The sequence below is a fragment of the Hemibagrus wyckioides genome, linkage group LG27, assembly GCF_019097595.1.
Source record: "Hemibagrus wyckioides isolate EC202008001 linkage group LG27, SWU_Hwy_1.0, whole genome shotgun sequence".
Lineage (NCBI taxonomy): Eukaryota > Metazoa > Chordata > Actinopteri > Siluriformes > Bagridae > Hemibagrus > Hemibagrus wyckioides.
In genome coordinates, this window is record NC_080736.1 from 17047059 (window position 1) to 17073786 (window position 26728).

The following is a 26728-nucleotide window of genomic DNA, read 5'->3' on the forward strand; positions in this document are numbered from 1 at the left end:
CAGTGTGTGTATCAGTGTGTATCTCAGTGTGTATATCTCAGTGTGTGTATCTCAGTGTGTATCTCAGTGTGTATATCTCAGTGTGTGTATCAGTGTGTATATCTCAGTGTGTGTATCTCAGTGTGTATCTCAGTGTGTGTATCTCAGTGTGTATATCTCAGTGTGTGTATCAGTGTGTATATCTCAGTGTGTATCTCAGTGTGTATATCTCAGTGTGTGTATCTCAGTGTGTATATCTCAGTTTGTGTATCTCAGTGTGTATATCTCAGTGTGTGTATCTCAGTGTGTATATCTCAGTTTGTGTATCTCAGTGTGTGTATCAGTGTGTATCTCAGTTTGTGTATCTCAGTGTGTATATCTCAGTGTGTGTATCTCAGTGTGTATATCTCAGTTTGTGTATCTCAGTGTGTGTATCAGTGTGTATCTCAGTGTGTATATCTCAGTGTGTGTATCTCAGTGTGTATATCTCAGTGTGTATCTCAGTGTGTATATCTCAGTTTGTGTATCTCAGTGTGTATATCTCAGTGTGTGTATCAGTGTGTATATCTCAGTGTGTATATCTCAGTGTGTGTATCTCAGTGTGTATCTCAGTGTGTATATCTCAGTGTGTGTATCTCAGTGTGTATATCTCAGTGTGTATATCTCAGTGTGTATCTCAGTGTGTATATCTCAGTGTGTGTATCAGTGTGTATCTCAGTGTATATATCTCAGTGTGTGTATCGGTGTGTATATCTCAGTGTGTGTATCTCAGTGTGTGTATCTCAGTGTGTATCTCAGTGTGTGTATCTCAGTGTGTATATCTCAGTGTGTATATCTCAGTGTGTATCTCAGTGTGTGTATCAGTGTGTATCTCAGTGTGTATATCTCAGTGTGTGTATCAGTGTGTATATCTCAGTGTGTGTATCTCAGTGTGTATATCTCAGTGTGTATATCTCAGTGTGTATCTCAGTGTGTATCTCAGTGTGTGTATCTCAGTGTGTGTATCAGTGTGTATATCTCAGTGTGTGTATCTCCGTGTGTGTATCTCAGTGTGTGTATCAGTGTGTATCTCAGTGTGTATATCTCAGTGTGTGTATCAGTGTGTATATCTCAGTGTGTGTATCTCAGTGTGTATATCTCAGTGTGTATCTCAGTGTGTATATCTCAGTGTGTGTATCTCAGTGTGTATATCTCAGTGTGTATATCTCAGTGTGTGTATCTCAGTGTGTGTATCAGTGTGTATCTCAGTGTGTATATCTCAGTGTGTGTATCTCAGTGTGTATCTCAGTGTGTATATCAGTGTGTATATCTCAGTGTGTGTATCTCAGTGTGTATATCTCAGTGTGTGTATCTCAGTGTGTATATCTCAGTGTGTGTATCCCAGTGTGTGTATCAGTGTGTATCTCAGTGTGTGTATCTCAGTGTGTGTATCAGTGTGTATATCTCAGTGTATCTCAGTGTGTATATCTCAGTTTGTGTATCTCAGTGTGTGTATCAGTGTGTATCTCAGTGTGTGTATCTCAGTGTGTGTATCTCAGTGTGTATATCTCAGTGTGTGTATCTCAGTGTGTGTATCTCAGTGTGTATCTCAGTGTGTATCTCAGTGTGTGTATCTCAGTGTGTATATCTCAGTTTGTGTATCTCAGTGTGTGTATCTCAGTGTGTATCTCAGTGTGTATATCTCAGTGTGTGTATCTCAGTGTGTATATCTCAGTGTGTATCTCAGTGTGTATATCTCAGTGTGTGTATCTCAGTGTGTATATCTCAGTGTGTGTATCTCAGTGTGTGTATCTCAGTGTGTATCTCAGTGTGTGTATCTCAGTGTGTATATCTCAGTTTGTGTATCTCAGTGTGTGTATCTCAGTGTGTATATCTCAGTGTGTGTATCTCAGTGTGTATCTCAGTGTGTATATCTCAGTGTGTATATCTCAGTGTGTATATCTCAGTGTGTGTATCTCAGTGTGTATATCTCAGTGTGTGTATCTCAGTGTGTATCTCAGTGTGTGTATCTCAGTGTGTGTATCTCAGTGTGTATATCTCAGTGTGTATATCTCAGTGTGTGTATCTCAGTGTGTATATCTCAGTTTGTGTATCTCAGTGTGTGTATCAGTGTGTATCTCAGTGTGTATCTCAGTGTGTGTATCTCAGTGTGTGTAACAGTGTGTATATCTCAGTGTGTGTATCAGTGTGTATATCTCAGTGTGTATATCTCAGTGTGTGTATCAGTGTGTATATCTCAGTGTGTATCTCAGTGTGTATATCTCAGTGTGTGTATCAGTGTGTATATCTCAGTGTGTATCTCAGTGTGTATATCTCAGTGTGTATCTCAGTGTGTATCTCAGTGTGTATCTCAGTGTGTATCTCAGTGTGTGTATCTCAGTGTGTGTATCTCAGTGTGTATCTCAGTGTGTGTATCTCAGTGTGTATCTCAGTGTGTATCTCAGTGTGTGTATCTCAGTGTGTGTATCAGTGTGTATCTCATTTTGTATATCTCAGTGTGTGTATCTCAGTGTGTGTATCTCAGTGTGTATATCTCAGTGTGTATCTCAGTGTGTATATCTCAGTGTGTGTATCTCAGTGTGTGTATCTCAGTGTGTATATCTCAGTGTGTGTATCTCAGTGTGTATCTCAGTGTGTGTATCTCAGTGTGTATCTCAGTGTGTATATCTCAGTGTGTATCTCAGTGTGTATATCTCAGTGTGTGTATCTCAGTGTGTATATCTCAGTGTGTGTATCTCAGTGTGTGTATCAGTGTGTATCTCAGTGTGTATCTCAGTGTGTGTATCTCAGTGTGTGTATCAGTGTGTATATCTCAGTGTGTGTATCAGTGTGTATATCTCAGTGTGTGTATCTCAGTGTGTATCTCAGTGTGTATCTCAGTGTGTGTATCTCAGTGTGTATCTCAGTGTGTATATCTCAGTGTGTATCTCAGTGTGTATATCTCAGTGTGTGTATCTCAGTGTGTGTATCTCAGTGTGTATCTCAGTGTGTATCTCAGTGTGTATATCTCAGTGTGTATCTCAGTGTGTATATCTCAGTGTGTGTATCTCAGTGTGTGTATCTCAGTGTGTATATCTCAGTTTGTGTATCTCAGTGTGTGTATCTCAGTGTGTGTATCTCAGTGTGTGTATCTCAGTGTGTATCTCAGTGTGTATCTCAGTGTGTATATCTCAGTGTGTATATCTCAGTGTGTATCTCAGTGTGTATCTCAGTGTGTGTATCTCAGTGTGTATATCTCAGTGTGTGTATCTCAGTGTGTATCTCAGTGTGTGTATCTCAGTGTGTATCTCAGTGTGTATCTCAGTGTGTATATCTCAGTGTGTATCTCAGTGTGTATATCTCAGTGTGTGTATCTCAGTGTGTGTATCTCAGTGTGTGTATCTCAGTGTGTATATCTCAGTGTGTATCTCAGTGTGTATATCTCAGTGTGTGTATCTCAGTGTGTGTATCTCAGTGTGTATATCTCAGTTTGTGTATCTCAGTGTGTGTATCAGTTTGTATCTCAGTGTGTGTATCTCAGTGTGTGTATCTCAGTGTGTATCTCAGTGTGTATATCTCAGTGTGTATATCTCAGTGTGTATCTCAGTGTGTGTATCTCAGTGTGTATATCTCAGTGTGTATCTCAGTGTGTGTATCTCAGTGTGTATATCTCAGTGTGTATCTCAGTGTGTATCTCAGTGTGTATCTCAGTGTGTGTATCTCAGTGTGTGTATCTCAGTGTGTATCTCAGTGTGTGTATCTCAGTGTGTATATCTCAGTTTGTGTATCTCAGTGTGTGTATCTCTTCTGCAGCAGCTTCACCCTAACACAACCTGTAAATGTCACAGTTCGTGGAAGTGAAAACCCCAAGGAGCTTTAATGCATGTTTATAATATTTACAGACCTCTGCATGTATTATTCACTAAACCCACTCTCAGGGCCACAACACACACTGGTGTCAACTTTTACACTCAGGAAGATGTTAATCACAACACGTGACCCTGAATAAAGCAGAGATCCAGCATTAGCTAGAGTTTCTGGTGCGATGTGGGTTCTGGGATGAAGATGAGATGTGTGATTCTGACCACATCTCCTGACTGTGATGCACTGCAGTGTGAGACACACACACAGTCTCGGCCCTCTCATTATAAACCCTGAAAATATGCTCATTATCCACAGACCATTGAGAACCCCCTGTCTTATACTTTCCTTTTATGGTCACAGCTTCCTGTTCTAATTAAATGACTAGTTACACCTATTCTGTGTGAACATATTCGGTCACTTCCTGCATCCTTCTGGCTCTCAGTAGATCGCTCTCAGTGGTTTTGGTTTAAAGGTGAGTTTCAACTCGTCCTGAGCTGTGTGAAGTTTGGTGACTTTTTATAGAAACACCGTTTCTCTGGACTATAATTATAGATTTTGACCCACAGTGTACTAACCTGCATACACATGCACCCCCCCAACACACACACAAACTCCTGGTGTTCCTCTACAGCAGCTGAAGTGATGTGATGTTCACAGGATTCTCAATCTTGCTGTATGAGAAATCAAACTAAATAAGCAGACTAATTAATACAAGCAGATATTATTTATCAGCAAATTAAATGCTTCAGATAATTTCAAAATCCATTTTATTTTCATTTTCAGCTCAGTGATGCTTGCACAGCAGATTTATCACTTCAAAATCTGAAGCTCTGTTTATTTTTCATACACTGCTTAATGAGGCATTCATGTTCTCAATGCCCTCTTACAACAACAACAACAACAATAATAATAATAATAATAATAATAATAATAATAATAATAATAATGTTTATTTCCGGGTGTTGTTTATGGGTGAAAATGTGAGTTTAAATCCCCTGGGACTGCTCCCTCAGCTGTGTAGAGGAGATGAACAAAACTCACTCTGCACTTCAGTGGAAATGTGTGTGAAGTCTTATTGAACACTGAGCTCACCGTCTTTAACCACAGTCTCCCGTCCACTTCCATCCAGTCTCTGTCGTCCGATCAGGAAGTCAGTCGAGTCGGCAAAATACACGTAGTTGCTCGTGGCGTGGAAGTCCAGGACACGTGGGTTCGCTAATCCTTCCACCTGAACCATCCGTTCATCACGCGAGCCCCCGTCAATCCCAAAACTGCGAATGGCCCCAGGGCGACCTTTACTGTACATCACAAATGGCTCGTCCTGCGCCTCTGGAACACCACAGCATCAGAATCACAAGTTTACAAACTGGGCAGTGGGAATCATTTACAGAAACTACACACACACACACACACACACACACACATAGGCTACAACTTCCACAAACAGGAAGTTATGAGAGACAGGATGTTATGTGTGTGTGTGTGTGTTGCCCCTACATGGTCGAAGCTTAATTAATGAAGGTAATTATTGGTCTATTTTCTGTTCAAAATTGCAAATTAAAAGCTGCTACAAACACAGCGTCTCCAGCTAATTACATCAGTGTGATTACAGGCAGAACAAATTCAGCTGATCTGAGTTTAATCAGATCCATCTTTCTGTTTATAACTGCATGACATCACAACATCAAGTGTGTGTGTGTGTGCGTGTGTGCATGTGTGTGAAGAATAGCTGAAGTAGGACAACATAGGGAACTCTGTCTGTGTGTGTTATACTTCAACAAGCAGCAATGAATGTGACAGAAGGCAGTGTGTGTGTGTGTGTGTGTGTGTGTAGAGAGAGAGAGAGATGCATAATTTGCATAAGAAAGAAAGAGACACACACAGAGAGGAGAATGAGAGAGTAGAAGATAAAGACAGCACTGTAGGGTGTGTGTGTGTGTGTGTGTGTGTGTACACACACACTCACTTCTGCAGGACACTGCGTCGTCCAAGAGCAGGTATCCAATGCGACAGCGACACACACGTGACTTATAACCGTCTCCCAGCAGACACACGTGTGCACATCCTCCTCTCCTACCATGCTGATCCGCCTCACACGCATGCGCTTTCACTGACCAGACAAGCAAAAGACATCATACACACACACACACACACACACACACACACACACAACAGTGTAATTATTACACACCTATACACAGTGTATAAATGGAAAAACAGCTATAACACTCCTGCATCTCCTGAGTGTTTCCTGGGGTTAAAGGTTACACAGTGTTACAGTAGTGAATATTCTCTGCTAATATTACAAATACGTGTGTGTGTGTGTGTGTATGCGTGTGTGCGTGTGCTGTTAAAACCATACATAAAGACGTTAAAATATATTTCTTTGTGTTTAACAGTGGCGGTACAGCCTGCACCACACTTCATAAGATATCTTATAAGATTTAATTGAAATTGTTTCAGAAACAGAAATCTAGAAACAAAGATTTTGTCTCATGTTTTTCTTTTCGGACTGTTTTATCTTTGGTTCTTATATATATATACACACACACACTCCTCTTTTCCTCTACTGGGTTGTGAGAGAAGATGTGTGGAGATGATTTCTGTGTGTTTGGGTAAAGCATGATGAGTTGCCGTGTGAGGAAGCACTATTTATAAGCTGGAGTGTTTACCTGTGGGTTGAGTGAGTTTGTGATAAACTCTGACTTCTTTCAGACTCTGAAGTGTGATGAGTGTGTGTGTGTCGCTGCTGTTAAAACGGTTTATCCTCAAAACGTCCACCGCACTTCCTCTGGAGGGTTCAGAACACGCCGCAAACAGGAAGTCTTCAAAGAGCGCTAATCCATGCAGGTGTGACACCTGGAGAGACGGAGAGAGAGATGGAGAGAGACGGAGAGAAAGGAGAGCTCGCACCGGGTGGTCGTCACACCTCTCACACCTTTCAGCTTAATCACGAGTACAGCTCCAAGATTCAGCAAGAAGGAGCTGCTGTAAATCCCTCAGGAAGGCAGCGCTTTAGAAAAAAAAATCACAGCACATGTACAATCTGATGCTTCAGAACTTTCAGTCAGGACATCAGTCAGAGAGCTGGAACAGCAGTGAGAGCAGGAGCGTGTGTTTCTCCTTCTGGGACTCTGATGTGATGAAAAGTGTCTTCAAACACCGTGGATGATCCGCCGTGTGAAACGTTTCCCTGAACTATCTTTCAGCGCTTAAACATCTTTATCATGGTGTATCGTACATTACAGATTTTATTACTCACTGAATTTCCCCTGATGATCATCTGTCTGTTTCCACCGTCGTAATCCACCACCGCGATAAAATCCAGGTAGACATCTGCCCAGTAAACGAGCTTCTTAACCAGGTCCAGGGTCAGCGCGGTGGGCTGCTCGGTCCCGGTGCGGACGATGCGGCTCCGCTCGGATCCGTCCAGAGCGCAGCGCTCCAGCTTGGCCGTATTTCCGTAATCAGAGAAGAACAGCTTCCTGAGGCAGGAGAGAGGAATGTCAGTCACGCTGGGATTTAAATCTGCCCACAATGCACTGCAAAATGCCAGACCAAACAATTAACCAAGCAAATACATAACACTCAGTAATGCTAATAATACCCATAATGCTCTGTGCTCCTCCTCAGAATAAGCAGTCAATAATGCTTCATAAAATCCAGACTTTATAGGTGAAATCCCGCCTTTTTTCCAAGGTCAAATATCACTTTATTTTGATTTTCTCAGTATAATGAGAATTATCCCAGCTTTGGAAGAAGTGGAAGAGATGTAAACAGTCAGCCTACACGTGTATAGCTAATACTATATATAGAGCAGGTGCATTATAAGACTTCATGAAGAGTTTATGAGCTCTGTGAGACAACCGCATTACTGTTGTTAGGACACAAGCACTTTATTACTGACCCGGGAAAATGATTGTTTATTTCTGACACTAGATAAGAGCAGTGATCTGTTCATTAGAGACTCTCCTTGGTATACACACACACACACACACACACACATACACACACACACACACACACACATATACACACACACACATACACACACACACACATTAAGCTAGAACATTGAAAGTCACAGGAACAACTCCTGTACGTGTTGGTGCACCTGTGTGTGTGTGCGTGTGTGTGTATGTGTGTGTGTATGTGTGTGTGTATATGTGTGTGTGTGTGTGTGCATGTGTGTATGTGTGTGTGTGTGCGTGTATCCCTGGGAACACGACGGTACACTGTGGTGATAAAGCCTGAAATATTTATTCTGTCATAAATATTCTAATACATGTCTGAGGCTTAATATTATTGTGAATGCAGAGCAGACGTGTGTGTGTGTGTGTGTGTGTTGTTTGAGGAAACTCATACACTTCATTTCATCAGTATTTATTTGTTTGACTAAAAGCGAAACATAATCAAGCAGAGGAAGAAAGAACGAGTGAGATAATGAACAAAAAGAACGTGTGCATTCTGGCTGCTGATTGGTCAGCTTCTGCCACACCCCTTGTTCTAATTCTGGGAATAATTAAGGGTTTGAAGGAGTTCAACACTTCGAGATTAGATTGTTTGAATGTATTTAGTGTGAGATGTCAGGAGGCCTCTCAGAACTCAGGGCTCAAGTCTTTTCTGCCCTATAGCGCCACCCCTGGTGCTGAAGAGTAACTGCACAAGGCTGGTGTTTGATCTGAATTTCAGGAGCAGCTCGATTTTATCTCACCATTTCATTATTAAAAACGTTCACATAATGAATATGGTGTGTTTGTAGAATAAATGTTACACGTGTCAAGAGAGAAATCCCCCTGAGGAGACAATAAACCTCAGAAACTCACCCGGTTATGGGATCCAGTGCGATTCCTCTGGGGTTGTGAAGGTCCAGCTCTACGACGGTCACACACACCTCCAGTTTCTCACCACACGCGAAGATCCGGTCACTCACTCGATCCACAAAGTAGAAGTTTCCAGTGAGCCAGTCGATGGCCATATGTTCCACATCTCAAGGAGGTCAAGGAAAGAGCAGAAAAACAGCACGCTTTAGAGAACAAATGCATATTTATGAAGGACGAGGACACCGTGCAACTTATCAGAGCGCTGCAGCCAGCCGATTTAAGATTCCACTCAGCATCAGAGACAAATTAATGATTGGAAAGTTTGCACAAGCTGTTCTGTGTGGAAAGAAAACTCCCAGCTCACACAGCTCACGCTCACCTTCATCACATCACAGGCCTCCAGATTCCAGCACTCATTCCTCGTACGATGGAGAAGTCAGATTATTAGAAAAAGAATGGTTTATGAGAAAAACCGTAAAAACATGATGATTAAGATGGAGCTGTAGCTTCAGCTTCCAGAACAAGCACCTGAGCGTTTAGTTCAGAGGAGCAGAAACTAAAGAACTATTGTTCAGTGTGTGTGTGTTTGTTCATTGCTGTGCCTCTAAAGGGTTTCTGGAAAATAAATGTTAGTGTAGGAGAATTTATTCACGTTAAGTTTAATGTGTTATCATTTTAAATAATAAAAAATGTGAGTGACAGCTCTGAGGTATAAAACTCTGGGAGCTGGGATTGTGATGGACAGAGTCGCACCTCCATAATCCTGCAGTCTGCTAATCGCCATAACAACAACAACAACAATAATAATAATAATAATAATAATAATAACAGTAGTAGTAGTAAGGGGTTTTTGTTGCTTCTGGATGACTGAAACTCCTGATCAGGATGATTTCAGGACACTGTTGTGAATGATGGTGAAGATGCCTCAGTGTTTACAGACAGTTCATCAGTAAATCTCTGGAAGTGAGTACAGCTCCTGTACTCGGATTTCTCCTCCAGCTGAGACAGCACACCTGCTCCATCCTCATGTGATTGGACTGCTAATTAGATTTCACTTAATCATTCAATGTTAAAGCTGACTAATTAACACCAGATTAAAGACTTCACAAAGCAAAGTGCAGGAAAACACGAAGATGAGAAAAATTCTCCCTGAAAACAAGAAATAAATCAGACGTATTTAACCTTCCTGAAGCTACACTGAGGAGTTCTTCTTCTTCTTTTTTTATAGCTATTAGTCTTTTAACACTTCTGCTGTTTATCTAATTAATATGAGTCAAAATCATCAGAAATTACTGAACATGTAGTGCACTATATAAAGTGTACACTTCCCCCACACACACACACACACACACACACACACCCTACACAGTGCTGGGTAAATGCTCTACTCACTCTGCAGGCTCTGGGAGCTCCTGGGTTGTGGTTTCTCTGTTATTCCCTCAGTGTGTTTGTTTATTTCAGCGCACCACAGCTGCCCCGGTGAGATCCAGCACATCGCCGACTCCATACCGACAAAGTCCAGCGTCTGAATCTGGCCTGAAGGTGTGTGTGTCAGATTGGACACCAGTGATCCGTTCAGGTGAGTTACACATACGGAGGTAAGGCTGGCGGCCAGGAGCAGCGGCGGCTCATCTCCAGGATCTGATCAATAAATAAATACACACGTAAATAAATAAAACAAACAAATCCTAGAAACGTGACGCATTTTAATATCACTGTTGGTGAACTTCTGCAGGAATTTGAATTAAACCTGTAATTATCCTCTCCCTCCAGGTCTTTTATTCCTCTCACACCACAGCAGCTTTACATCTATTACTATTATTATTTATTAAATAGCAAAAGCAGCTACACACACTCATCCCCTCAGCATCTCTCTTTACTCTAAGTAGTTAAGTAGACTTTACTTCTCACCTATACATATACAGGGCCCAACGGTGGCAGCTTGACAGCGCAGGGGCTTGAACTCCGATCTTCTGGTCAACGACCCAAAGCCTTAACCACTTACAGTGAGGGAAAAAATGATTTGATCCCCTGCTGATTTTGTACGTTTGCCCACTGATAAAGAAATGATCAGTCTGTAATTTTAATGGTAGGTTTATCTGAACAGTGAGAGACAGAATAACAACAAAAAAATCCAGAAAAACACATTTCAGAAAAGTTTTACATTGATTTGCATTTTATTGAGTGAAATAAGTATTTGACCCCTTTGCAAAACATGACTTAGTACTTGGTGGCAAACCCTTGATGGCAATAACAGACGTCAGACATTTCTTGTAGTTGGCCACCAGGTTTACACACATCTCACATCTCAAGGAATTTGGGCCCACTCCTCTCTGCATCCACGACCCATTTTCAATGCCCTGGCTGAGGGAAGGAGGTTCTCACTCAAGATTTGATGGTACATGGCTCCGCCCATCGTCCCTTTGATGCGGTGTGGTTGTCCTGTCCCCTTAGCAGAAAAACACCCCCAAAGCATAATGTTTCCACCTCCATGTTTGACGGTGGGGATGGTCTTCTTGGAGTCATAGGCAGTATTCCTCCTCCTCCAAACACGGCGAGTTGAGTTGATGCCAAAGAGCTGGATTTTGGTCTCATTTGACCACAACACTTTCACCCAGTTCTCCTCTGAATCATTCAGATGTTCACTGGCAAACTTCAGATGGTCCTGTACATGTGCTTTCTTTAGCAGGGGGACCTTGCGGGCGCTACTGGATTTCAGTCTTTCACGGCGTAGTGTGTTACCAATTGTTTTCTTGGTGACTGTGGTCCCAGCTGTCTTGAGATCACTGACAAAATCCTCCAGTGTAATTCTGGGCTGATTCCTCACTGTTCTCATGATCATTGAAACTCCATGAGGTGAGATCTTGCATGGAGCCCCAGACCGAGGAAGATCGACAGTCCTTTTGTGTTTCTTCCATTTGGGAATAATCGCACCAACTGTTGTCACCTTCTCACCAAGCTGCTTGGAGATGGTCTTGTAGCTCATTCCAGCCTTGTGTAGGTCTACAATCTTGTCCCTGACATCCATGGACAGCTCTTTGGTCTTGACCATGATGGAGAGTTTGGAATCTGATTGATTGCTTCCTTCTGTGGACAGGTGTCTTTCATACAGTTAACCAGCTGAGATTAAGAGCACTCCCTGAGAGTGCTCCTACTGTAATCTCAGCTCCTTACCTGTATAAAAGACACCTGGGAGCCAGAAATCTTTCTGATTGATAGGGGATCAAATACTTATTTCACTCATTAAAATGCAAATCAATGTAGAACTTTTCTGAAATGTGTTTTTCTGGATTTTTTTGTTGTTATTCTGTCTCTCACTGTTCAAATACACCGACCATTAAAATTACAGACTGATCATTTCTTTATCAGTGGGCAAACGTACAAAATCAGCAGGGGATCAAATCATTTTTTCCCTCACAAGCTACCACCACCCCCTTTTTTTTAAAGGTTAGTAAGAATAAAATCTCAACTGCTCATGTTACTGAGAACCACAAGGAAGAAGTGTAAACTATGGTGGCTGAGAAGTGGCAAACACAATAACAAATCAGAAAACACAAGGAGAATTCAGATAAACCGTTCCGAATTCTTCCCTCTGATTGGACGAGACATGGGTCACTCAGGATCTACAGGAAGTCCAGCAGTAGCTGCAGCAGTAGAAAGTGGATTGGTGTGTGTATGAACACAGCTCTGATCTTATAGCGCTCCTTACATCCTTTAATCTGGAATAGTTTGGTCTTCAGAACATTCCTGTGTTTTTAGAAATAGTGAACTAATCTTTACTCCATGATACACTATCAGTATATCCAACATCATACTGACCATATGAACGTCCTTCCTCACAGTAGAGCTGAATGAACCATTTTCTTATAAATATAAATATATATGTTTGTTATTTTCTTAAAAAGATTTAAAGTTGCACTATCGAAAAATACCTGTCCAGGGTGTACCCCTGCCTTTCGCCCTGTGTGCGCTGGGACAGGCTCCAGCAGACCCCCGTGACCCTAATTAGGAATAAGCGGGTATAGACAATGGAGACTATCAAAAAATAATGGTTTAAAGTGAAGGCAGAACTCCACACATGAACAAGAAATACAGTTAGATACACAATTTCCTACTTCCTGTATATCCTGAGTGACAGATGTCTCGTCCAATCAGAGGTCAGAATTCCATTCACAAACTATACCTACCTTTTCCGCTCTGTCTGATTCGTCATTGTGTTACTGGACTGGTTATTGTGTTTAGCTCTTCTCGGCCACCGTAATAAACTCCTCTGTCATGAAGATGTGGGAAAACTTCATCTCTGACTGTTACACTGACACTGGAGACTCCTTCCACACATCACACACACACACACACACACACACACACCACCTTACTTTTCAATGACCTTTTAAAAACACTGATGTAGTGCCTCTGCTGTACACGCCCATCTCTTGAATGTGCTGTTACTATAGAAACGGTAACATATCCGAACAAGTAACATAACTAAAGGTAACAGAACAAACCACCATGGTATTGTGTGTTACTTCTTCACCTTCACCACAGAAACAGACAGTGTGTATCTGCTGATGAGGTATAATTGATGTTATTTTAGCAGGCAGTGTTGTTTATTAGCAGCGTAACACTGATGTGATGGAGATGATTAGAGCGGAGTGTACACGCGAGATCAGATAGATGAGGACTAGAGCAGCAGATCATCAGCCGTCAGTGTGTTTCTCCATCAACACAACAGTGACATGGAGCTTTAAACTCTTTCATGGCTAATAAACTGAAGAATGATCAATGTTGACATAAGGTACTTCAGTTACTTCTGGTTTTTCGAGAGGATTTTTATGCATATGAGGCGTGATTAAGTGCCTATTTATTCCTGGCTCTGACAGTCAGTCTTCATCAGCGTGAATGAGTGTTGATTGACTCTTCATTAGGTCCGGCCTTATTTCCCATCACACGCTGCATTTTAATTATTTTAAGCGTAACTGATTTAACAGGCGACCGTCTGAGAGCACACACACACACACACACACACTCCTCCACCATCAGCTGCCTTCATTCCACCTGACCTGCAGACTTTACTCTGATAAATGTGTGTTTTTGGCTGTGTGTGTTGGCTGTAAGAGTGCCATGGTCCCTACACTACCCTACAGTCTAAACGCTTGGGATCGATAGCATTAATATTAAGTCTGTTCTGCTGGAGAGGAGTGTAGAAAACTAGCATGCTATGATGCTAACTCTCTGCAGCTTCACAGGTTTCAGGTCATTTAGAGTAAGCTGTACAAACAAACAAGCTGTACAATCATCAACATGCACAAAATAATGAACCTGGAAGAGTGAAGGATTTATGGAGATGGAGCTTCATCACAAACATCATCATCACTAATAATGACAGAGACTCACACTAAACCTGCAGTCAGCTTCTACACACAGCTACTGTTTAGAGCTTTTAGCATTCTGTCTGATTCCATCTCATACAGTCAAGCTGCTGCTGCAGTGAACACCAGTGTTCAGGTCTACAGATTCAACTTACAAACTAACATCATGATGGTGATGATGGTGGTGGTGAAGGTGGTGATGGTGATGATGATGATGGTAGTGGTGAAGGTGGTGATGGTGATGATGGTGGGGGTAATGATGGTGATGACGATGATGGTGAAGGTGATGGTGATGAAATGATGAGGGTGATGATGGTGGTGATGAAGATGGTGGGGATAATGATGATAATGTTTATGATGATGGTGATGGTGATGAAATGATGAGGGTGATGATGGTGGTGATGAAGATGGTGGGGATAATGATGATAATGTTTATGATGATGGTGATGGTGATGAAATGATGAGGGTGATGATGGTGGTGATGAAGATGGTGGGGATAATGATGATAATGTTTATGATGATGGTGATGGTGATGAAATGATGAGGGTGATGATGGTGGTGATGAAGATGGTGGGGATAATGATGATAATGTTTATGATGATGGTGATGGTGATGAAATGATGAGGGTGATGATGGTGGTGATGAAGATGGTGGGGATAATGATGATAATGTTTATGATGATGGTGATGGTGATGAAATGATGAGGGTGATGATGGTGGTGATGAAGATGGTGGGGATAATGATGATAATGTTTATGATGATGGTGATGGTGATGAAATGATGAGGGTGATGATGGTGGTGATGAAGATGGTGGGGATAATGATGATAATGTTTATGATGTTGGTGATGGTGATGAAATGATGAGGGTGATGATGGTGGTTGTGAAGGTATTGGTGATGGTGGTGAGTATGATGGTGGTGATGGTGATGATGGTGGAGGTGATGACAACGATATTGATGAGGATAATGATGATGATAGTAGTGGTGAAGGTGGTAGTTATAGTGATGGTGGTGGTGATGACAGTGATGAAGATGATGGTGGTGAAGGTGTTTATAACGATGATGGAGGTGAAAACGGACGTTGATCATCATGATGGTGGTAAAGGTGGTGGTGATGATGATGATTGTGATGATGATGATGATGGTGGTGAAGGTGGTGGTGGTGATGATTGTGATAATGATGATGGTGGTAAAGGTGGTGATGATGATGGTGGTGGTGAAGGTGGTAGTGTTGATGATGATGATGATGATGATGATTCTGAGAATGACAATGGTGGTGAAGGTGGTGGTGTTTTTGATGAGGAAGAATGCTCTCACCAGTTTTGGCTTTACAGGAACGTCTGTTTGCCTGGAGACTGAATCCGTCCACACAGTCACAGTGATATGAGCCCAGTGTGTTCACACACGTCTGACTACACACACCGTAAACCGCACACTCATCACGATCTGAAAAACACAACAATCACGGTAACATACATCACCACACAATGACCTACACACACACACAAACATGTTATTAGTGTAGACTTTGTCAGTCAGCGCCCCCTACTGGTGAGGATTTATTTCAGCTTGCTGTCACATCCTCACAGTCACAATCTGTGTATGGATGTTGTTTAGCTGCTCATGCCTGAGTGACTCCCATCACAGTGTTACCTGAGATCTACGGTCTCTGAAGCTGAGCAGAATTCTAACAACACACACTAACAGTGAACTGAAACATCAGTGTCTTAACCAATTCCTGATTAACCTACGAGGAACATGAGACGTCTCTGAGCTGTGCTGAGAGGTGTTCAGGTAGTGCTGGGGTTAATACTGATCATACAACCTGGGGTCAGAGAGAGAGACAGCTGAGAGAGAGAGAGAGAGAGAGAGAGAGAGAGAGTGTCTGTGTGTGTGAGATGGTGTTATCGTTAGCAGTGTTGTCTGACAGTGTATGTGGAGCGTGTTGAGTGTGTGTGTGATGGTGTTAACATTAGCAGTGTTGTCTCACAGTTAGTGTGTGTGTGTGTGTATGACTCAGTGATCAGTGTGTACAGACTGAGAGAAGGCTGCTGTACTGCTGCAGAGACACGACACGTTTCACTAAACTCCATCAGATCAAAGCTGAACTGCAGCGCTGACCGGCAGACCAGTCAGGTTTGTTAAGGAACATGTAACAATAGGCTTTACCCAGCTCTGTGTGTGTGTGTGCTTTCACCTCTGCACGTCCTCCCATTATCTTCCAGCTCCAGTCCGTCTGCACAGTAACACACAGCCCCGGTCTTCATCCTCACACACCCAAACTCACACTGCAGTTCTCTACAGCTCTTCAGCAGCTCTGAAACACACACACACACACACACACACTTCTTCAATAACTTTAATAAAAATAAAAACTTAAGTGTGACTCTTTAATCCAGAGTGATTTGCTCTGTGGAATGAACAGAGTCGTGGTGTTGGTGAAGGGTTTAGACTCCAGTCTGAGGGATGTTAAAGCTGCTTACACACCATGTTATACATCTAATCCCACGGGGCACGGCTGCAGGCACATGACACACGGCTGCTTTTATTATAAAGAAAAAGAGCTTCGTCTGCAGTTTGAAAAATAGTTGGGGGAAAAAAAAAGTTCCAAGAGATGGCAAGTGCTTTTTTACCTCCCAGATAATCAGGTCACAGGTCAGAGGGCAAGCTAGAAACAGACACATATGAGGAAATTTAACAGAATATTACACTGTTAGCGGTCCAACATTGTGTTTGAGACCTTCACCGTCCATTTCCACCTGCAGACACGTCACACACGCTGATCAAACTCTGATTACAGTGACGACAAACACCCTCCTCATCACCAGAGTTACACACACCTGCATGTCTTCTGCAAAGCTAATCTAGAGAGCATGCTAGGCTAGTTTATTAGCTGATGCTAGCTAGGACTGATTAGAAAGAAATCCATCAGGTGTGAAAGGCTATTAATGATGGGCTTCCCGTGTCATGAGCAGGACCCAAGCGATCTCAGATGACTGCTGCAGACATGTAATAAGGTGTGATAAGGCGCTCATCCTGCACAAAGGGCCTCTGGTGCTAAGTAAAAAAGATCTAAAAGTTCAGCACTTGTGAATAAAAAATGAAAAGCATCTCATGCCCATGTGTGCTGATCGAACAAAAGCACTTCATTCACCATTTGTATTGTAATATGGGAATTTATGAAGCGCTAAGTGATGAACGCTCACGCTCAGGACTGTAAATCTGATGCTTATGGCTTACTATTGACAGTAACCTTGAGCTGGAGGGAGATCTTTTGTGAAATGCATCAAAGGAAACACACTAAAACACCACTTTAACCTAAAGTGCTGAATCACACACTCCTAATGTGGGGGCGTCTGTCCACATTTATAAAAAAATAAAGGGTTTTATGTTCCCTGAGCATGGCGGAGAAGTGCCATTGTGTTACTGTGTGAAAGGTTCAAAAAGTGCTCGCTGTACTGAACACTAAAGAACATTTCAGCAGCTGTTAAACATCTGGACTTTATACTAACTGCCCTTTAATGAAGTACACTGAGAAGATGCTAAAAGGAGAAGCTAAAAGGTTTTAGTGCAGCACACATAACTATTACACACTGTTACATATAAACAACCTGCACACAGTGGAGCAACAAGGGGCGGAGCTTAGCTTTAACCAACATCATACTATAGGTGGGTGTGGTGTAGGTGGGTGTAGTGTAGTTGAGTGTGGTGTAGGTGGGTGTAGTGTAGGTGGGTGTAGTGTAGTTGAGTGTGGTGTAGGTGGGTGTGGTGTAGGTGGGTGTAGTGTAGTTGAGTGTGGTGTAGGTGGGTGTGGTGTAGGTGGGTATAGTGTAGGTGGGTGTGGTGTAGGTGGGTGTAGTGTAGTTGAGTGTGGTGTAGGTGGGTGTAGTGTAGGTGGGTGTAGTGTAGTTGAGTGTGGTGTAGGTGGGTGTAGTGTAGGTGGGTGTAGTGTAGTTGAGTGGGGTGTAGGTGGGTGTGGTGTAGGTAGGTGTGGTGTAGTTGAGTGTGGTGTAGGTGGATGTAGTGTAGGTGGGTGTGGTGTAGGTGGGTGTAGTGTAGGTGGGTGTAGTGTAATGAGTGGGGTGTAGGTGGGTGTGGTGTAGGTAGGTGTGGAGTAGTTGAGTGTGGTGTAGGTGGGTGTGGTGTAGGTGGGTGTAGTGTAGTTGAGTGGGGTGTAGGTGGGTGTAGTGTAGTTGAGTGTGGTGTAGGTGGGTGTGGTGTAGGTGAGTGTAGTGTAGTTGAGTGTGGTGTAGGTGGGTGTGGTGTAGGTGGGTGTAGTGTAGTTGAGTGTGGTGTAGGTGGGTGTGGTGTAGGTGGGTGTAGTGTAGGTGGGTGTAGTGTAGTTGAGTGTGGTGTAGGTTGGTGTACTGTAGGTGGGTGTAGTGTAGGTGGGTGTAGTGTAGTTGAGTGGGGTGTAGGTGGGTGTGGTGTAGGTAGGTGTGGTGTAGTTGAGTGTGGTGTAGGTGGGTGTAGTGTAGGTGGGTGTGGTGTAGTTGAGTGTGGTGTAGGTGGGTGTAGTGTAGGTGGGTGTGGTGTAGGTGGGTGTAGTGTAGGTGGGTGTAGTGTAGTTGAGTGTGGTGTAGGTGGGTGAAGTGTAGGTGGGTGTAGTGTAGTTGAGTGGGGTGTAGGTGGGTGTAGTGTAGTTGAGTGTGGTGTAGGTGGGTGTGGTGTAGGTGGGTATAGTGTAGTTGAGAGTGGTGTAGGTGGGTGTGGTGTAGGTGGGTGTAGTGTAGGTGGGTGTGGTGTAGGTTGGTGTAGTGTAGTTGAGTGTGGTGTAGGTTGGTGTAGTGTAGGTGGGTGTAGTGTAGTTGAGTGTGGTGCAGGTGGGTGTAGTGTAGTTGAGTGTGGTGTAGGTGGGTGTAGTGTAGTTGAGTGTGGTGTAGGTGGGTGTCGTGTAGGTGGGTGTGGTGTAGTTACCCACCTCTCATCACACTCACACTCTCATTACACTCACACACTCATCACACTCACACACTCATCACACTCATCACACTCTCATCACACTCATCACACACTCATCACACTCACACTCTCATCACAATCACACACTCATCAGACTCATCACACTCACACTCATCACACTCTCATCACTCTCATCACACTCACTCTCATCACACTCATCACACTCTCATCACTCTCATCACACTCACACACCCATCACACTCACTCATCACAAACACTCATCACTCTCATCACACTCACACACCCATCACACTCACTCATCACAAACACTCATCACTCTCATCACACTCACACACCCATCACACTCACTCATCACAAACACTCATCACTCTCATCACACTCACACACCCATCACACTCACTCATCACAAACACTCATCACTCTCATCACACTCACACACTCATCACATTCACATAACACTCATCAGACTCATCACACTCACACTCATCACACTCTCATCACACTAATCACACTCACACTCTCATCACACTCTCATCACACTCTCATCACACACACTCTCATCACTCTCATCACAATCACACACTCATCAGACTCATCACACTCACACTCTCATCACACTCACATGCTCACACTCTCATCACACTCATACTCTCATCACACTCACAAACTCATCACACTCATCACACTCTCATCACACACACACTCATCACAATCACACACTCATCACACTCATACTCTCATCACACTCACACTGTCATCATACTCTCATCACACTCACACTCTCATCACACTCACATGCTCACACTCTCATCACACTCACAAACTCATCACACTCATCACACTCTCATCACACTCACACTCTCATCATACTCACACTCTCATCACACTCACAAACTCATCACACTCATCACACTCTCATCACACTCACACTCATCATACTCACACTATCACACTCATACTCTCATCACACTCACAAACTCATCACACTCATACTCTCATCACACTCACAAACTCATCACACTCTCATCACACACACACTCATCACACTCACACACTCATCACACTCATACTCTCATCACACTCACACTCTCATCATACTCTCATCACACTCACACAAGCAGCACACTCTCATAACACTCACACACTCAGCACAATCTCATCACACTCACACACTCAGCACACTCTCATCACACTCACACACTCAGCACACTCTCATCACACTCACACACTCATCACACTCACACACTCTCATCACACTCAGCACACTCTCATCACACTCACACACTCATCACACTTACACTCTCATCACACTCACACACTCATCACACTCAGCACACACTCATCACACTCACACACTCATCACACTTACACTCTCATCACACTCACACACACATCACACTCACACACTCATCACACTCACACTCTCATCACACTCACACTCATCACACTCATCACACTCACATCACACTCATCACACTCACACTCTCATCACACTCACACACTCATCACACTCACACACTCATCACACTCATCACACGCACACTCTCATCACACTCACACACTCATCACACTCACACTCTCATCACACTCACACACACATCACACTCTCATCACACTCACACACTCATCACACTCACACTCATCACACTCACACTCATCACACTCACACACTCACACTCTCATCACACTCATCACACTCATCACACTCACACTCTCATCACACTCATCACACTCACACACTCACACTCTCATCACACTCACATCACACTCATCACACTCACACACTCATCACACTCACACTCTCATCACACTCACACTCTCATCACACTCACACACTCACACTCTCATCACACTCGCACACTCTCATCACACTCACACACTCATCACACTCACACACTCATCACACTCACACTCTCATCACACTCACACACTCATCACACTCACACTCTCATCACACTCACACTCACACTCTCATCACCCTCACACACTCATCACACTCATCACACTCACACTTTCATCACACTCACACTCTCATCACCCTCACACACTCATCACACTCACACACTCACACTCTCATCACACTCACATACTCACACTCTCATCACACTCACACTCTCATCACACTCACATACTCACACTCTCATCACACTCACACTCTCATCACACTCACATACTCACACTCTCATCACACTCACACTCTCATCACACTCACATACTCACACTCTCATCACACTCACACTCTCATCACACTCATCACACTCACACACTCACACTCTCATCACACTCACACACTCACTCTCATCACACTCACATCACACTCACACTCTCATACTCTCATCACACCCATCACACACACTCTCATCACTCTCATCACACCCATCACTCTCATCACAATCACACACTCATCAGACTCATCACACTCACACTCATCACACTCTCCTCATTCTCACACTCTCATCACACTCTCATCACACACACTCATCACACTCACACTCTCATCACACTAAGCACACTCACACTCTCATCACACTCATCACACACACTCATCACACTCTCATCACACTCACACTCTCATCACACTCACACTCACATCACACTCTCCTCACTCTCATCACACACTCTCATCACACACACTCATCACACACACTCATCACACTCACTCATCACAAACACTCATCACTCTCATCACACTCACATCACACTCACAGTCTCATCAGACTCACCCGCTCATCACACTCACAGTCTCATCACACTCACACTCTCATCACACTCACACACTCATCACACTCACACTCTCATCACACTCACATCACACTCATCACACTCACACTCTCATCACACTCGCACACTCTCATCACACTCACACTCTCATCACACTCACACTCTCATCACACTCACACTCTCATCACACTCACACACTCATCACACTCACATCTCACTCATCACACTTACACTCTCATTACACTCACACACTCATCACACTCACACTCATCACACTCACACACTCATCACACTCACACTCTCATCACACTTACACTCATTACACACACACTCTCATCACACTTACACTCATCACACTCACATCACACTCATCACACTTACACTCTCATTACACTCACGCAGTCATCACACTCACACTCTCATCACACTTACACTCATCACACACACACTCTCATCACACTTACACTCATCACACACACACTCTCATCGCACTCACACTCTCATCACACTCACACTCTCATCGCACTCACACTCTCATCACACTCACACACTCATCACACTCACACTCTCATCACACTTACACACTCATCACACTCACATCTCACTCATCACACTTACACTCTCATTACACTCACACACTCATCACACTCACACTCATCACACTCACACACTCATCACACTCACACTCTCATCACACTTACACTCATCACACTCACATCACACTCATCACACTTACACTCTCATTACACTCACGCAGTCATCACACTCACACTCTCATCACACTTACACTCATCGCACTCACACTCTCATCACACTCACACTCTCATCACACTCACACTCTCATCGCACTCACACTCTCATCACACTCACACACTCATCACACTCACACTCTCATCACACTTACACTCATCACACACACACTCTCATCACACTCACACTCTCATCACACTTACGCTCATCACACACACACTCTCATCACACTTACACTCATCACACACACACTCTCATCGCACTCACACTCTCATCGCACTCACACTCTCATCGCACTCACACTCTCATCACACTCACACACTCATCACACTCACACTCTCATCACACTTACACTCATCACACACACACTCTCATCACACTCACACTCTCATCACACTCACACTCTCATCACACTCACACTCTCATCACACTCACACACTCATCACACTTACTCTCATCACACACACACTCTCATCACACTCACACTCTCATCACACTTACACTCATCACACACACACTCTCATCACACTCACACTCTCATCACACTTACACTCATCACACTTACACTCATCACACTCACACTCTCATCACACTTACACTCATCACACTCTCATCACACTCACACTCTCATCACACTCACACACTCACATCACACTCACACACTCACACTCTCATCACACTCACATCTCACTCATCACACTCACACACTCATCACACTCACACTCTCATCACACTTACACTCATCACACACATCAAACTCACACTTTCATCACACTCACACTCTCATCACACTCACACTCTCATCACACTCACATCACACTCATCACAATCACACTCTCATCACACTCACAGTCTCATCACACACATCACACTCACACTCATCACACTCACAGTCTCATCACACACATCAAACTCACACTCTCATCACACTCACAGTCTCATCACACTCAACACTCTCATCACACTCACACTCTCATCACACTCAACACACTCACATCAATCATCACACTCATCACTCTCATCACACTCACACACTCTCACTCTCATCACACTCACACACTCTCACTCTCATCACACTCATACTCTCATCGCACTCACACACTCACACACGCATCACACTCACATCACTCTCATCACTCTCATCAGTCATCACAATCACACTCTCATCACACTCACATCACACTCATCACAATCACACTCTCATCACACTCACACTCTCATCACACTCACATCACACTCATCACACTCACACTCTCATCACACTCATATCACACTCATCACACTCACACTCTCATCACACTCACATCACACTCATCACAATCACACTCTCATCACACTCACACTCTCATCACACTCACATCACACTCATCACACTCACACTCTCATCACACTCACATCACACTCATCACAATCACACTCTCATCACACTCACACTCTCATCACACTCATCACACTCACACTCTCATCACACTCACACTCTCATCACACTCATCACAATCACACTCTCATCACAATCACACTCTCATCACACTCATCACAATCACACACTCATCACACTCACACTCTCATCACACACATCACACTCATCACAATCACACTCTCATCACACTCACACTCTCATCACACTCACACTCTCATCACACTCACATCACACTCATCACACTCACACTCTCATCACACTCACACTCTCATCACACTCACACTCTCATCACACTCTCATCACACTCACATCACACTCATCACACTCACACTCTCATCACACTCACATCACACTCATCACACTCACACTCTCATCACACTCTCATCACACTCACATCACACTCATCACACTCACACTCTCATCACACTCTCATCACACTCACATCACACTCATCACAATCACACCCTCATCACACTCTCATCACACTCACACTCTCATCACACTCACACTCTCATCACACTCTCATCACACTCACACTCTCATCACACTCACACTCTCATCACACTCACACTCTCATCACACTCTCATCACACTCACACTCATCACACTCACACTCTCATCACACTCACACTCTCATCACACTCTCATCACACTCTCATCACACTCACATCACACTCTCATCACACTCATCACTCTCATCACACTCACACACTCTCACTCTCATCACACTCATACTCTCATCGCACTCACACACTCATCACACTCACACACGCATCACACTCACATCACTCTCATCACACTCAAATCACTCTCATCACACTCATCACTCTCATCACACTCACATCACACTCATCACAATCACACTCTCATCACACTCATCACTCTCATCACACTCACATCACACTCACTCTCATCGCACTCACACACTCATCACACTCACACGCATCACACTCTCATCACTCTCATCACTCTCATCACACTCACATCACACTCATCACAATCACACTCTCATCACACTCACACTCTCATCACACTCATCACAATCACACTCTCATCACACTCACACACTCATCACACTCATCACACTCATCACAATCACACTCTCATCACACTCACACTCTCATCACACTCACACTCTCATCACACTCACACTCTCATCACACTCATCACAATCACATTCTCATCACACTCACACTCTCATCACACTCATCACAATCACACTCTCATCACACTCACACTCTCATCACACTCATCACACTCATCACACTCACATCACACTCACATCACACTCACATCACACTCACATCACACTCATCACACTCACATCACACTCATCACAATCACACTCTCATCACACTCACACTCTCATCACACTCATCACAATCACACTCTCATCACACTCACACACTCATCACACTCATCACACTCATCACAATCACACTCTCATCACACTCACACTCTCATCACACTCACATCACACTTATCACACTCACACTCTCATCACACTCACACTCTCATCACACTCACACTCTCATCACACTCTCATCACACTCACACTCTCATCACACTCACATCACACTCATCACACTCACACTCTCATCACACTCACATCACACTCATCACACTCCCACTCTCATCACACTCTCATCACACTCACACTCTCATCACACTCACACTCTCATCACACTCATCACAATCACACTCTCATCACACTCACACTCTCATCACACTCATCACACTCACATCACACTCTCATCACACTCATCACACTCACATCACACTCTCATCACACTCATCACACTCACATCACACTCACATCACACTCATCACACTCATCACACTCATCACACTCACATCACACTCATCACAATCACACTCTCATCACACTCACATCACACTCATCACACTCACACTCTCATCACACTCACACTCTCATCACACTCTCATCACACTCACACTCTCATCACACTCACACTCATCACACTCACACTCTCATCACACTCTCATCACACTCACACTCTCATCACACTCATCACACTCACATCACACTCATCACACTCCCACTCTCATCACACTCTCATCACACTCACACTCTCATCACACTCACACTCTCATCACACTCATCACACTCACATCACACTCATCACACTCACACTCTCATCACACTCACATCACACTCATCACACTCACATCACACTCATCACACTCACATCACACTCATCACAATCACACTCTCATCACACTCACACTCTCATCACACTCACACTCTCATCACACTCATCACACTCACACTCATCACACTCACATCACACTCATCACACTCACACTCTCATCACACTCATCACACTCACATCACACTCATCACACTCACATCACACTCATCACAATCACACTCTCATCACACTCTCATCACACTCTTATCACACTCATCACACTCACACTCTCATCACACTCATCACACTCACATCACACTCATCACACTCACACTCTCATCACACTCATCACACTCACATCACACTCATCACACTCACATCACACTCATCACACTCACATCACACTCATCACAATCACACTCTCATCACACTCTCATCACACTCTTATCACACTCATCACACTCACACTCTCATCACACTCACATCAAACTCATCACAATCACACTCTCATCACACTCACACTCTCATCACACTCACACTCTCATCACACTCATCATGACTCCAGTCTGATCACATGCAGCTTTTCCTCTCAACATCTTATAATTATAACATAACTTTCTCTCCCTCTTTCAGGTATTCTTTCTTTTTCATCTTCTTCACCTCTTTTCCTCATGTTTTTCAGTCTGTCCCAGTTTGTCTGACTCTTTCCATCTGTCTCACTCTCTCACATGTCTCTCTCTTTGCTTCT

At 43.6% G+C, this 26728-nt stretch overlaps 1 protein-coding gene across 6 annotated transcripts in view; it reads right to left on the bottom strand.

Moving 5' to 3' along the window:
* LOC131347815 (low-density lipoprotein receptor-related protein 1B-like) overlaps nucleotides 1–26728 on the bottom strand; it is a 216989-nt gene that overhangs the window by 142700 nt on the left and 47561 nt on the right. For all 6 annotated transcript variants that reach the window (XR_009203830.1, XR_009203831.1, XM_058382212.1 and 3 more), the window contains 8 exons: nucleotides 16211–16330; nucleotides 15331–15459; nucleotides 10038–10286; nucleotides 8649–8811; nucleotides 7085–7307; nucleotides 6495–6681; nucleotides 5789–5932; nucleotides 4915–5151 (listed from right to left, as the gene is read on the bottom strand). Coding sequence is in view for 4 of the 6 variants with exons in the window: in XM_058382212.1 (XP_058238195.1) it covers nucleotides 4915–5151; nucleotides 5789–5932; nucleotides 6495–6681; nucleotides 7085–7307; nucleotides 8649–8811; nucleotides 10038–10286; nucleotides 15331–15459; nucleotides 16211–16330 (1452 nt within the window). In the remaining 2 variants the exon portion in view is untranslated. The remainder of the gene's footprint in view (nucleotides 1–4914; nucleotides 5152–5788; nucleotides 5933–6494; nucleotides 6682–7084; nucleotides 7308–8648; nucleotides 8812–10037; nucleotides 10287–15330; nucleotides 15460–16210; nucleotides 16331–26728) is intronic.